General features: G+C 43.8%; 1 protein-coding gene across 7 annotated transcripts in view; it reads left to right on the plus strand.

Moving 5' to 3' along the window:
* The window catches only part of CDC42BPA (CDC42 binding protein kinase alpha), a 327653-nt gene that overhangs the window by 223181 nt on the left and 90274 nt on the right, over nt 1–14198 (plus strand). For all 7 annotated transcript variants that reach the window (XM_048843358.2, XM_048843360.2, XM_048843359.2 and 4 more), the window contains exon 15: nt 6097–6344. In XM_048843358.2, coding sequence (XP_048699315.1) covers nt 6097–6344 — 248 coding nt within the window. The remainder of the gene's footprint in view (nt 1–6096; nt 6345–14198) is intronic.

A 14198-nucleotide genomic window follows, 5' to 3' on the forward strand; every position in this document is an offset into this window, starting at 1 on the left:
CACATAGTGACAATTACTCACCACCCCTTGGGCACCTCTAAGAGGCAATACTTCCCCTCTCGCAAGCAGAGTCTGAGTGTCGCAAAAAAAAGCATTTAATAAAAGGAGGGAAATACTGCGGCATTAATTTGGGAAAACACCGCAAGCAGGGTTTATAAACATAAACCATGAGCAAAAAAAATCCACCACCAAGTAAGTTGGGCAGTATCCATTTCCCCTCAGTTTCTTAAGTCCAGCAACCCAAAGGTCCCTTTAATGTGCCCGTCCCTTCTCTGCACCACACTCACCACCTTGGACAGTGCAGACCCAGAGTTCAGAGGTGCATCTGCAGAGTTCGCTTCCTACCTTGGGTGGAAGGGGGGAGTGTAAGGAGGCACGTCATGCACTCTGCTGCTCAGGCACTCACTTGCCGCCGCTCTCTGCGGGGCTTTGCTCTGGCATTCTCCACCAGCTGCCCTGCTGGCCCCTTGCCACGCCTCTTCGCCAGCCACCCTGCTGGGCACGCCTAGATGTCTTCAGGGTCCCCCACTTAACACAATGCTCAGTGATTTCAGCTGTTAGTGGGAGAGCCTCGCTGCTGATGCACACTGGGTAGTCTCTTGCATCAGAGACACTGTCCCAGAGCAGGTTTAATACTGGGCAAAAATCACACTGGGGAAGAAAGTTACTAGAGCCTCCCCTGGCATAGTGTTTGGGGTGTGCTATCGACCTCTGGGATCTAATTTGAATATGGATAGAGACCTCTTTAATGTTTTTAATGAAGTAAATATTAATGGGATCTGCGTGATCGTGGGAGACTTTAACTTCCCAGATATAGACTGGAGGACAAGGGCTAGTAGTAATAATAGGGCTCAGATTTTCCTGGATGCGATAGCTGATGGATTCCTTCATCAAGTGGTTGCTGAACAAACAAGAGGGGATGCCATTTTAGATTTGGTTTTGGTGAGTAGTGAGGACCTCCTAGAAGAAATGGTTGTAGGGGACAACCTTGGCTCGAGTGATCGTGAGCTAATTCAGTTCAAACTGAACGGAAGGATAAAAAAAAAATTTGCGACTAGGGTTTTTGATTTCAAAAGGGCTAACTTTAAAAAAATAAGGAAATTGGTTAGGGAAGTGGATTGGACTGAAGCACTTGTGGATCTAAAGGCAGAGGAGGCCTGGGATTAATTCAAGTCGAAGTTGCAGAAGCTATCAGAAGCCTGCATCCCAAGAAAGGGGAAAAAATTCATAGGCAGGAGTTGTAGACCAAGCTGGATGAGCAAGCATCTCAGAGAGGTGATTAAGAAAAAGCAGAAAGCCTACAAGGAGTGGAAGATGGGAGGGATCAGCAAGGAAAGCTACCTTATTGAGTTCAGAACATGTAGGGATAAAGTGAGAAAGGCCGAAAGCCATGTAGAGTTGAACCTTGCAAAGGGAATTAAAACCAATAGTAAAAGGTTCTATAGCCATATAAATAAGAAGAAAAAAAGGAAAGAAGAGGTGGGACTGCTAAACACTGAGGATGGAGTGGAGGTTAAGGATAATCTAGGCATGGCCCAATATCTAAACAAATACTTTGCCTCAGTCTTTAATGTGGCTAATGAGGAGCTTAGGGATAATGGTAGCATGACAAATGGGAATGAGGATATGAAGGTAGATATTACCATATCCGAGGTAGAAGCCAAACTTGAACAGCGTAATGGGACTAAATTGGGAGGCCCAGATAATCTTCATCCGAGAATATTAAAGGAACTGGCACATGAAATTGCAAACCCATTAGCAAGAATTGTTAATGAATCTGTAAACTCAAGGGTTGTACCATATGACTGGAGAATTGCTAACATAGTTCCTATTTTTAAGAAAGGAAAAAAAGTGATCCGGGTAACTACAGGCCTGTTAGTTTGACATCTGTAGTATGCAAGGTCTTGGAAAAAATTTTGAAGGAGAAAGTAGTTAAGGACATTGATGTCAGTGGTAATTGGGACAAAATACAACATGGTTTTACAAAAGGTAGATCATGCCAAACCAACCCAATCTCCTTCTTTGAGAAAGTAACAGATTTTTTAGACAAAGGAAACGCAGTGAATCTAATTTACCTTGATTTTAGTAAGGCGTTTGATATGGTGCCACATGGGGAATTATTAGTTAAATTGGAAAAGATGGGGATCCATATGAAAATTGAAAGGTGGATAAGGAACTGGTTAAAGGGGAGACTACAGCAGGCCATACTGAAAGGTGAACTGTCAGGCTGAAGGGAGGTTACCAGGGGAGTTCCTCAGTGATCGGTTTTGGGACCAGTCTTATTTAATCTTTTTATTACTGACCTTGGCACAAAAAGTGGGAGTGTGCTAATAAAGTTTGCGGATGACACAAAGCTGGGAGGTATTGCCAATTCGGAGAAGGACCGGGATATCATACAGGAAGATTTGGATGACCTTGTAAACTGGAGTAATAGTAATAGGATGAAATTTAATAGTGAGAAGTGTAAGATCATGCATTTAGGGATTAATAACAAGATTTTTAGTTATAAACTGGGGACGCATCAGTTGGAAATAACAGAGGAGGAGAAGGACCTTGGAGTATTGGTTGATCAGAGGATGACTATGAGCTGCCAATGCGATATGACCATGAAAAAAGCTAATGCGGTTTTGGGATGCATCAGGCGAAGTATTTCCAGTAAAGATAAGGAGGTGTTAGTACCGTTATACAAGGCATTGGCAAGACCTCATCTGGAATATGGTGTGCAGTTCTGGTCTCCCATGTTTAAGAAGGATGAATTCAAACTGGAACAGGTACAGAGAAGGGCTACTAGGATGATCCGAGAAATGGAAAACCTGTCTTATGAAAGGAGACTCAAGGAGCTTGGCTTGTTTAGCCTAATCAAAAGAAGGCAGAGGGGAGATATGATTGCTCTCTATAAATATATCAGAGGGATAAATACCAGGGAGGGAGAGGAATTATTTAAGCTCAGTACCAATGTGGACACAAGAACAAATGGATAGAAACTGGCCATCAGGAAGTTTAGACTTGAAATTAGACAAAGGTTTCTAACCATCAGAGGAGTGAAGTTCTGGAACAGCCTTTCAAGGGAAGCAGTTGGGGCAAAAGACCTATCTGGCTTCAAGATTAAGCTTGATAAGTTTATGGAGGAGATGGTATGATGGGATAAAATGATTTTGGCGATCAATTGATCTTTGACTATTAGTGGTAAATAGACCCAACGGCCTGTGATGGGATGTTAGATGGGGTGGGATCTGAGTTACTACAGAGAATTCTTTCCTGGGTATCTGGCTGGTGAGTCTTGCCAACATGCTCAGGGTTCAGCTGATCGCCATATTTGGGGTCAGAAAGGAATTTTCCTCCAGGGCAGATTGGCAGAGGCCCTGGGGGGTTTTCGCCTTCCCCTGCAGCATGAGGCACAGATCACTTGCTGGAGGATTCTCTGCACCTTGAAGTCTTTAAACCATGATTTGAGGACTTCAGTAGCTCAGACACAGGTTAGAGGTTTATCGCAGGAGTGGGTGGGTGAGATTCTGTGGCCTTCGTTGTGCAGGAGGCCAGACTAGATGATCATAATTGTCCCTTCTGACCTTAAAGTCTGAGTCTATGAGTATCAGTGATTTCAGCTCTGCTGTGTGTAACAAGACTCTCAATTGAGTCTAAATTAGCACTGTTATTACACAGGGGAGAGAGGAAGGGTCAGACGGTGTCTGGGACCCTTAGGCAAGGCCCATACCACCAAGTACAAGTACCTGTCCCCACCCACTCTCAACTCACTGGGCTTTGGAACCCATTTCCCCCTGCCTAGCGAGTGCCGTTAGTTGAGGGTGAGTCCCTCAATCAAAAAATGCCAAGTACAGTTCCACTGCCCTGAATTCACACAAGGATAACAGCCCTTTATTACTCCTGCCCCAATAACAAGAAGACTGAGAATTCAATACCAGCCAAAAATGACCATTTGGGCAAGCAATCCTATCATGCTGAGCACTAGGCAAGGTGGGTGTTCTCATGCAAATGAGATCAGCTCCTGAAGTCCTCTTCCACAGCTCATTACTAGATGTCAGGGGAGAGCTCATTCAGACTCTGCTTACCTACATAATTGTTCACACTCCACTTTGTCTTTCACAACAGCATCTGTGCTGTGGGTCCAGTGTTGTTTTGGTGCTCCAGTATATCACTGAAATTACAGTAAAAAAATTTTATGTACCTGGTACATGAGGTTGCAATGGAGGAGCATGTTACCTGCCATATCTGTGTGCAGCTGCCCTGAAGCTAAATTAGCATGTTAGGCAGCACCAAAGCAGTTAAATGGTTATTGACTTTTGCCTGGCAGTGTCTCCCCACTTTCTCTCAGACTACCCTGAGCCATGTTTAAGCAGGACCACTTTCCCATTCCCCAGACAAACTCCACGTGCTAAGGGCACGATTTCACCCATAAGGCTTGTCTACACAGGGATATCCAGGAACGTTACTCTGAAATAACTAGAAGTGAGAATTTGACAAATGAATTAATCAAAACCAAATTAAGGCCACTTTAATTCTGAGTAAGAGTGACGATACAGGGGTTTAATGCTGTTTAACTAATCAACTTTAAATGAACATATTTTGTGAATTCAGATTAACTTTCCTGAGTGTCCCCATTTAGCTAGAACATCACAATAAATCATTTTTGTTTTGCTGTGGCTGAGTTAGATAAAATCTTGTGATGCTATAAACTGGAACTGCACAGCTCATGGATTCTGTATTCCCATGCTGACACTAGTTGCAAAGCTCATTTTTTCTTGAGGAGGTCTCCAGCAGTCCTTGTATTCAAATCATCTGGACTTTCTTGCACAGAAAGCAGCTAGCAAGTTCTGTTTAAGCATCAGCAGAAGTAAAGATACAAAAGGCAAACTGATTGATTCTAACTGAGAATATTGTAATAGTGCATGATACAAAGTGTGGTTATAACCAGGTACCCAAACACTTCAGGTGCATAGGCCAGTTTCAGTCACCCTAAATAACAGGTCTCTAGTATAATTGCACTTCCTGAAGCCCAGTTTTGCTTTATTAAATATTTTTTTATATATTTAAAAATAAGAAAAACAGTTTTCAGGGGGTTTTAAAAGAGAATTAGTACATGTTTTTATTTTAAAAAGAACTCTTGTGCTAAAAATGAGTGTTGGGTTTTAATGTAAAATAGCAGAAGATTATTAATAGTGCCAGTCACATAAGACACACCTGATTTTGAGCCTGATCTTGCTGCCACACTAATCAATGGCAAAACTTCCCTTGACTTCAATGGGTGCAGGACTAACCTCTTGCATTCGAAACTAAGTTAAACAATATTTAAGGAGCATTCAGGTAGCAGAATATCTTGCCAAACAGCTCTCCAGCACTCAAACTGACATAGAATGAAGTAGTACTAGCTGTTTAGCTTTTATGCTGTGATAGAAATGATAAATGAAATATGCTGGGCCATGTTCTGGTGCTTTTTGCTTTTCCTGACTCAAGGGTACAAAATGATGCAATCAAAATGGTACTTAGCATCAGTACTCTGACCAGCATTGGAGTTTCTGCACTGCCTCCACAAATTGCTCGTTCTAGGAATTCAAGTGAGGGCGCTTGTGTGTCGGGATTCAGAGAAGGACATACTAAAATATGTGGACTCTGTACCCAGGACCCTAACCCTCCTACTCCATAATGTCACTGAACTTCATGCTGTAAACCTTCCAGATATGTGAACTCAAAAGATTTAGGGGGAACCAGGACTGCGATATACAAGAATTGAACCCTGTGATCTTTTTCTGATTGCATATATATGAATGCCAGAATGTGGCCTTTTGCATTAAAATGGCAGTATAACCACATTATACAAGGACCTGATAATTATGCTGTATTTAAGTGAGTAGCTCACTGGTAAAGAGAGGAGTATCAGTCCTGACTCTACTTTGACACTGACTTTTATGCAGTTGAGATAAATGTGTATATTTAACTGTAGTCTATGGTATAAATTATACTCTCTCAGTGTGCCTTCTATAAACATGACAATGTATATCAAGATTGAGTTATTATTAAGCATATGTTTGCGGTGATCTGTAGTGCAAGAAAACTAATTTTGAGATGTTCCTTTTACAGCAAAAGCAAGTTGGTCGCTCACCAGGGGTGAGCAGCACAGAACATCAGCAAGAGATCACCAAATTAAAGGCTGAGTTGGAAAAGAAGAGTGTTTTCTATGAAGAGGAACTATCCAAACGAGAAATAATACATGCTAATGAAATCAAATCCCTGAAGAAAGAACTGCGGGATGCAGAGAGCCAACAGCTTGCCCTCAAGAAAGAGATCATGATCTTGAAAGACAAGTTAGAAAAGACCAGGAGAGAGAGGTAAGTGTATCCCTGCAGCTCACCTGAGAACTCTAGATACCTTAATATCTTCAAATGTATTTACAGACCACACCATCACAGCAGGGTTCTGGCTGTAATCAGAGACATATTGGTATATCTAGTGTCATAGCTGAAAATAAATAAACTTGAAATCTCTATGTGACAGGTTTCCCACAGTGTGCCACCTGGATCTGGAGTACCACTGAGCCCTCTGACCCACCAGCCTGGGCTCCCTCTCACACTGTGCTGCTGTGACAAGCTGCAAAGCCTTCCAAGCTTGCACTTTCATGAGCATTCACACTTGTAAGGACACACGCAGCTGCAGTTACATGCAGGCTGTCTAACCACCAGCCTCCCAGTTTAGGACCCCAGAGCAGTACCAAGCATCCTACTTGGTCCAGTGTGGCCAGTATATGGGTTTAACCCGGTCAGCCTCTCCCTCAATGTGAAGAGGACCATGCACACTTGTGGTAACCAAGATGAGATTATCTCCAGACACCTTAGTCAAATGCACACTGGTTTGGATTAAAACATAAAATAAGTTTATTAAGTTGGGCTGTCAAGTGATAAAAAAAAATTAGTCGCGCTAAATCACACGATTAAAAAAATTGAATACCATTTATTTTAAATATTTTGGATGTTTACTACATTTTAGAATATATTAATTTCACTTACAACACAGAATACAAACTATACAGTGCTCACTTTATATTTATTTTTTATTACAAATATTTGCACTGTAAAAAACCAAAAATATATATTTTTCAATTCACAAGTACTGTAGCGCAATCGCTTTATCATGAAAGTTGAACTTACAAATGTAGAATTATGTAAAAAAAGACTGCATTCAAAAATAAAACAATGTAAAACTTTAGACCCTAAAAGTCCTCTCAGTCCCACTTCTTATTCTGCTAATTGGTAAGACAAACAAGTTTGTTTACATTGACGGGAGATACTGCTGCCTGCTTCTTACTTACAATGTCACCTGAAAGTGAGAACAGGCGTTCACCTGGCACTGTTGTAGCTGGCATTGCACGATATTTACGTGCCAGATGCGCTAAAGATTTATATAAAGAAAAAAAGAAAAGGAGTACTTGTGGCACCTTAGAGACTAACCAATTTATCTGAGCATAAGCTTTCGTGAGCTACAGCTCACTTCATCTTATGCATCCGATGAAGTGAGCTGTAGCTTACAAAAGCTTATGCTCAAATAAATTGGTTAGTCTCTAAGGTGCCACAAGTACTCCTTTTCTTTCTGCGAATACAGACTAACACGGCTGTTACTCTGAAACCTAAAGACTTATATGTCTCTTCATGCTTCATCCCCCATTCCAGAGGACATGCTTCCATGCTGATGATGGGTTCTGCTTGATAAGGATCCAAAGCAGTGCGGACTGATGCATGTTCATTTTCATCATCTGAGTCAGATGCCACCAGCAGAAGGTTAATTTCTTTTTTGGTGGTTTAGGTTCTGTAGTTTCCACATCAGTGTTGCTCTTTTAAGACTTCTAAAAGCATGCTCCACAGCTCATCCCTCTCAGATTTTGAAAGGCCCTTCATATGTTTAAAACTTGTGTCAAGTGCTTTAGCTATCTTTAGAAATCACATTGGTACCTTCTTTATGTTTTGTCAAATCTGCAGTGAAAGTGTTCTTAAAACGGACAACATGTGCTGGGTCATCATCCGAGACTGTTATAACATGAAATATATGCAGAATGCGGGTAAAACAGAGCAGGAGATATACAGTTTCCTCCACAAGGAGTACAGTCACAAATTTAATTGATGCATATTTTTTTAAATGAGCGTCATCTGCATGGAACCATGTCCTCTGGAATGGTGGCCAAAGCATGAAGGGGCATGCAAATGTTTAGCATATCTGGCATGTAAATACCTTGCAACGCCAGCTAGAAAAATGCCATGCGAAAGCCTGTTCTCACTTTTAGATGACATTGTAAGTAAGAAGCAAGCAGCAGTATCTCCTGTCAAGGTAAACAAACTTGTTTGTCTTACCGATTAGTAGAATAAAAAGTAGGACTGAGTGGACTTGTAGGCTGTAAAGTTTTACACTGTTTTGTTTTTGAGTGTAGTTATGTAACCAAAAAAAATCTGCATTTGTAAGTAACACTTTCACGATAAAAGAGATTGCACTTCAGTACGTGAATGAGATGAATTGAAAAATACTATTTCTTTTGTTTATCGTTTTTACAATGCATATATTTACAATCAAAAATAATATAACGTGAGCACTGTGCACTTTGTATTCTGTGTTGTAATTGAAATCAATATTGAAAATGTAGAAAAACATCCAAAAATATTTAATAAATTTCAATTGGTATTCTATTCTTATAAGTGCCATTAATAGTGATTAATTTGAGTTAATCGCGAGTTAATTGCGATTAATTGACCGCCCTAATTTTACATGATTATAAGTGATTGCAAACAGATCAAAGCAGATTACCTAGTAAGTAAACAAAAATGCAGACTGCTCTTAACATACCAGATGAATTAGCAAATTCTCACCCTGAGTGATAAACAGGCTGGCAGATTCTTAAGGGACAAGCTGCCTTTGGTTTGCAGCTTGGGTTTCCCAGGTTTTCATGCATAAGCTAGAAATCCCTTTAGCCTGGGACCATCACTTCCCCTAGTTCAGTCTTTGTGCGTCAGGTGTTTCCAGGTGTGTTGTTGTAGGGAGAGTGAGGTACCATCATGATATCATTTCCCCCTTTTAAATCCTCTTCCCACTTGCTGGAAAGCTCTTTTGCTGTGACCTGGGTCAAACAGTTCCCATTGTCTAGTGCTAACTCTGAGAGGTTTCTGTTGTACACAGTTCCTGAGGTAATCCTTATGTTTGTGAGCATTTCCACAATAAGCCGTTAACATTGTTTGACCTTTTTACCTTTGTACCTGAAAGGCGGCTTCTGGGTGTTTTCAACCTCACAACATGTTTCAGTAACACATACTTAGCCAAACTTCATAACTTCACATACCTAATAGCACATACAATCCAACAAGATATTAATGTCTTGCAGATCAAGACTTTTAGAATGATACCTCACAAGGCATACTTTGTGCAAAACATATCCTAATTATATGACAATGGTGGATAAGGGGGTGCCAGGGTGTCACACCCTATACTAGCCATCTTCAAAAATATATGTGATGAGGTGGAACAGTTACTCTTCCTTGTGTCAAATTGTGCACTGGCTTTCCACCCCCACCCCCATTCAAGTAACTGGAGTTGCAGGGTTGTAAATCAGGGAAGAATTTGCCCCATTGTAGCTTAAATAATTTTTAGCATTTTTCTCTGTTTGATGTTTTCAGCTTTTCACTGGAGATCAGCTAGTGCTTACACTTTCTGCTGGCCCGGGAACAATAGTTTAAGGTGGCCAGAGGCTGATCTGCACTGGTTTTATTCAGTGCTAACATCTGTCACCATGCCACTGTATACACAAGCCTAGTCGTGTACTGAAAGGGTGATTTGTCAAAGACCTGCTTTTATTGTCACTTGAGGAAGCTTCCATTTTTCCATGAATGTTCACTGCAGGGTCAGCCTTAGGGCCAGGCAAACGGGGCCCACGCCCAGGGCACTGTATCCAGGGGGCACCACAAGGGACTTGGGCTTCCCCTGGCTGGCTGTGGCTGGACTCCTCTCTTCTCTGGCCCCTCCCCTGCTCTGGGCCAGCAGGCTTCTCCCTGACCCCTCCCGCTTCCCTCACTCATGCCTCAGCCAGTTGGCTGAGGGCTCCAATTCTGCCCCGGGGAGCCCAGAGTGGCGCAGCTGGGGCAATCACTGGCGGCACAGCACACCGCTCGCTGCCTGGAGCGGAGCCAGGTCCCTCCCTGCCTGCGACCCTGTGCCACTCGATCTCTGGTGGGGGCCGGCTGGGCTGGGGCCAGGAGGAGCAAAATTTCCACATGAGTCGGGGGCAGAGGGGGGACTTAAAGTGACAGTGTGCTCACTGTCTCTCAGACTTCCCTAAAACACACACCCACAGGCTCTCACACCCACATATACTCTGTCTCACAATCCCCCAACACAGATTGTCACACACACATTGTCTCTCTCATACACAGACTGGCTCTCAGACCCGCATACGCTCTGCCTCTCAGTCTTCCATCTCAGATTGTCACACACACAGTGTCTCACACTGCCCAACACACATTCTGTTACACAATCCCCCAAGCTCACACACAGGCTCTCTCTATCACGCGCGCGCACACACACACACACACTTGTATTATTATTATTGTTATTACTGCTTGGTACTTCCTGTCAAAATGCTTGTGGTGAGCCAGGAGTGGTTAGGGCTGCAGGAGGGCCGTGGGCTCTGGCAAGATGCAGCCCCATGTGACAGCGCGAAGCCTGCCTTGAGCCGCAGGCCAAGTGCCAGACACCACAAGCCACCCCAACAGCACAGAAGTAAGTGTGGCATTACACCATTTACCATGCCACCCTTACTTCTGCGGACAGAGGCCTAGGAATAGGAATTTGCTAGTTGTAGCAGTTACTCATTGTGACGTTATCTGATTAAAACATGACCATGTAGATCATTGTTGCAACCACTATTATATATTTGCAACAAATCTTGCACAAAATGTGGCATGTAAGATGTCTATGAAAAGGTTATGATTTGCTGAATATGTTTATGCTATTGGTATGCATATATCATTTTTGTATTTGAAGTTATGAGTACTGTCTCTATACCTGTATTTCAAATGTTGGCTCCTGGGGTAACATCCACAAGGTGGTTAGCCAGCACATCTTGAAGGGACTAGTCAAAGTAAGTGGCTCATCAAGGGATACTTAACTCACAGTGGACCATGGGAGACACCCATCTACGTTGAATGGACTTTCCTGTGGACATTCCATATGAAGTGTAGGTAGGTGATGGCGGAGGAGCGGGAGCCCACAGGAGCCAGGGGTGATGGTGGGAGGAGGAGGGAGGGCGCCAAAATACAAGTTCGCCCAGGGCACAGTTTTCACTGAGGCTGGCCCTGGTTCACTGAATGGTATTCATCAGTAAAGGCAAGTCCATCTAACTGGATAATATAGCCGTAGTAATAATAGCTTGAGTGTATGTAGCACCATCATTGATGAAGGTTTCAAAGTGCTTTACAGACAGTGGCCCATCAGTTTCCTTAATCTTTCTCACAGCAGGAAGTGAGATAGAAGGACTTCAAAGGTGTAGTTCATGCAGAGGGGAAAGGTAGGTGTATGGGATCTTGTACTTCCATGACTACAGAGTGGGAGCTGAGCAGAAGAATGAAAGAGAAGGCAAGAGGCAGGGAACAGCAACTTTAATGCTGTGTTCTTCTTCAAGTGCTGGTCCCTATAGGTATTTACTGTGAGTGTGCATACATGAGACTGGAAGATTCTTCACTAGCAGTGCCCTTGGTCCATGCCTGCACCTCCTCGGGCTCCAAACCAGAAGTATAAGGGTGGCCCAGACCAACCATCTCTCCAGTTCCTATCTACTGCTCATGGTCCAAGACAAAACTCCAACAGTATCCGCAGCTTTGCTAGAATTCCTGTCTTCTGCTCAGGTTTTCTTGTAAATAGTTTTTACTTTGCGTATACAGTGTGACAAAGTTCCTGCTCTACCTTGGTGGGTCTTGCGCTTATTGGCAAATTTGCTAACCTTGGAGCTTCAAGGCAGCCCTCAGCTTGGCCATTATTCTGAACCCACAGTCCAGGTCGACTCCTCCTGTGTCTGACCAGGAGTTGGGAGGATTTGGGGGGAACCCAGGCCCACCCTCTACTCCGGGTTCCAGCCCAGGGCCCTGTGGAATGCAGCTGTCTAGAGTGCCTCCTGGAACAGCTGTGCGACAGCTACAACTCCCTGGGCTACTTCTCCATGGCCTCCTCCCGACACCTTCTTTATCCTCACCGTAGGACCTTCCTCCTGGTGTCTGATAATGCTTGTACACCTCAGTCCTCCAACAGTCCGCGTTCTCACTCTCAGCTCCAAGCACCTCTTGCTCCCAGCTCCTCACATGCACACCACAAACTGAAATGAGCTCCTTTTTAAAACCCAGGTGCCCTGATTAGCCTGCCTTAATTGATTCTAGCAGCTTCTTGATTGGCTGCAGGTGTTCTATTCAGCCTGTCTTAATTGTCTCCAGAAGGTTCCTGATTGTTCTGGAACCTTCCCTGTTACCTTACACAGGGAAAAGGGACCTACTTAGTCTGGGTCTAGTGTATCTGCCTTCTATTACTCTCCTATAGCCATCTGGCCCGACTGTGTCACAATAGATAGTGTTTTGGGATTAGGAGTTCTGCCACCATTATTCCCACCATTCAGGTCACCTGTTATGCCCTAAATCCTGCATGGCCTGCCCCAGGATCTTCCCAGTTGGTAATCCCCATGCCTCTTGCTTGTACTGCATCGGAGAGGCTCACATTCCATCCAAGTGCAAGACTTATTGTTCATTTCCACCTCGTACATGACGCTCTTATAGAATCATAGAATCATAGAATATCAGGGTTGGAAGGGACCCCAGAAGGTCATCTAGTCCAACCCCCTGCTCGAAGCAGGACCAATTCCCAGTTAAATCATCCCAGCCAGGGCTTTGTCAAGCCTGACCTTAAAAACCTCTAAGGAAGGAGATTCTACCACCTCCCTAGGTAACGCATTCCAGTGTTTCACCACCCTCTTAGTGAAAAAGTTTTTCCTAATATCCAATCTAAACCTCCCCCACTGCAGCTTGAGACCATTACTCCTCGTTCTGTCATCTGCTACCATTGAGAACAGTCTAGAGCCATCCTCTTTGGAACCCCCTTTCAGGTAGTTGAAAGCAGCTATCAAATCCCCCCTCATTCTTCTCTTCTGCAGGCTAAACAATCCCAGCTCCCTCAGCCTCTCCTCATAACTCATGTGTTCCAGACCCCTAATCATTTTTGTTGCCCTTCGCTGGACTCTCTCCAATTTATCCACATCCTTCTTGAAGTGTGGGGCCCAAAACTGGACACAGTACTCCAGATGAGGCCTCACCAATGTTGAATAGAGGGGAACGATCACGTCCCTCGATCTGCTCGCTATGCCCCTACTTATACATCCCAAAATGCCATTGGCCTTCTTGGCAACAAGGGCACACTGCTGACTCATATCCAGCTTCTCGTCCACTGTCACCCCTAGGTCCTTTTCCGCAGAACTGCTGCCTAGCCATTCGGTCCCTAGTCTGTAGCTGTGCATTGGGTTCTTCCGTCCTAAGTGCAGGACCCTGCACTTATCCTTATTGAACCTCATCAGATTTCTTTTGGCCCAATCCTCCAATTTGTCTAGGTCTTTCTGTATCCTATCCCCCCCTCCAGCGTATCTACCACTCCTCCCAGTTTAGTATCATCCGCAAATTTGCTGAGAGTGCAATCCACACCATCCTCCAGATCATTTATGAAGATATTGAACAAAACCGGCCCCAGGACCGACCCTTGGGGTACTCCACTTGATACCGGCTGCCAACTAGATATGGAGCCATTGATCACTACCCGTTGAGCCCGACAATCTAGCCAGCTTTCTACCCACCTTGTAGTGCATTCATCCAGCCCATACTTCCTTAACTTGCTGTTGCAGAACTTCCAGAACCTGCTCTTGCAAATTCTGATTTAGGATGCATCTGATGGAGCTCTCCATGAGGCCACAGCCCAACTCTGGGTCTTCTGACCCTGCTGTACATCAACAGGATCCACCTATTACTAGCCATCTGGACTGGGTTTACCTTAGTCCCATATCGTCCAAGTCCAGACTTAAAGGCTCTAGCAGGCACAGACAAGAAGAGTGTAAGAAAAAACACGCTAATAAGAAGTGGGAGAAATCCTCACCTAGTCCCTCTAAGAAGAGAACTGCCTCCCCTACA

This window comes from Caretta caretta, chromosome 3 (genome assembly GCF_965140235.1).
Source record: "Caretta caretta isolate rCarCar2 chromosome 3, rCarCar1.hap1, whole genome shotgun sequence".
NCBI classification, from domain to species: Eukaryota; Metazoa; Chordata; order Testudines; family Cheloniidae; genus Caretta; species Caretta caretta.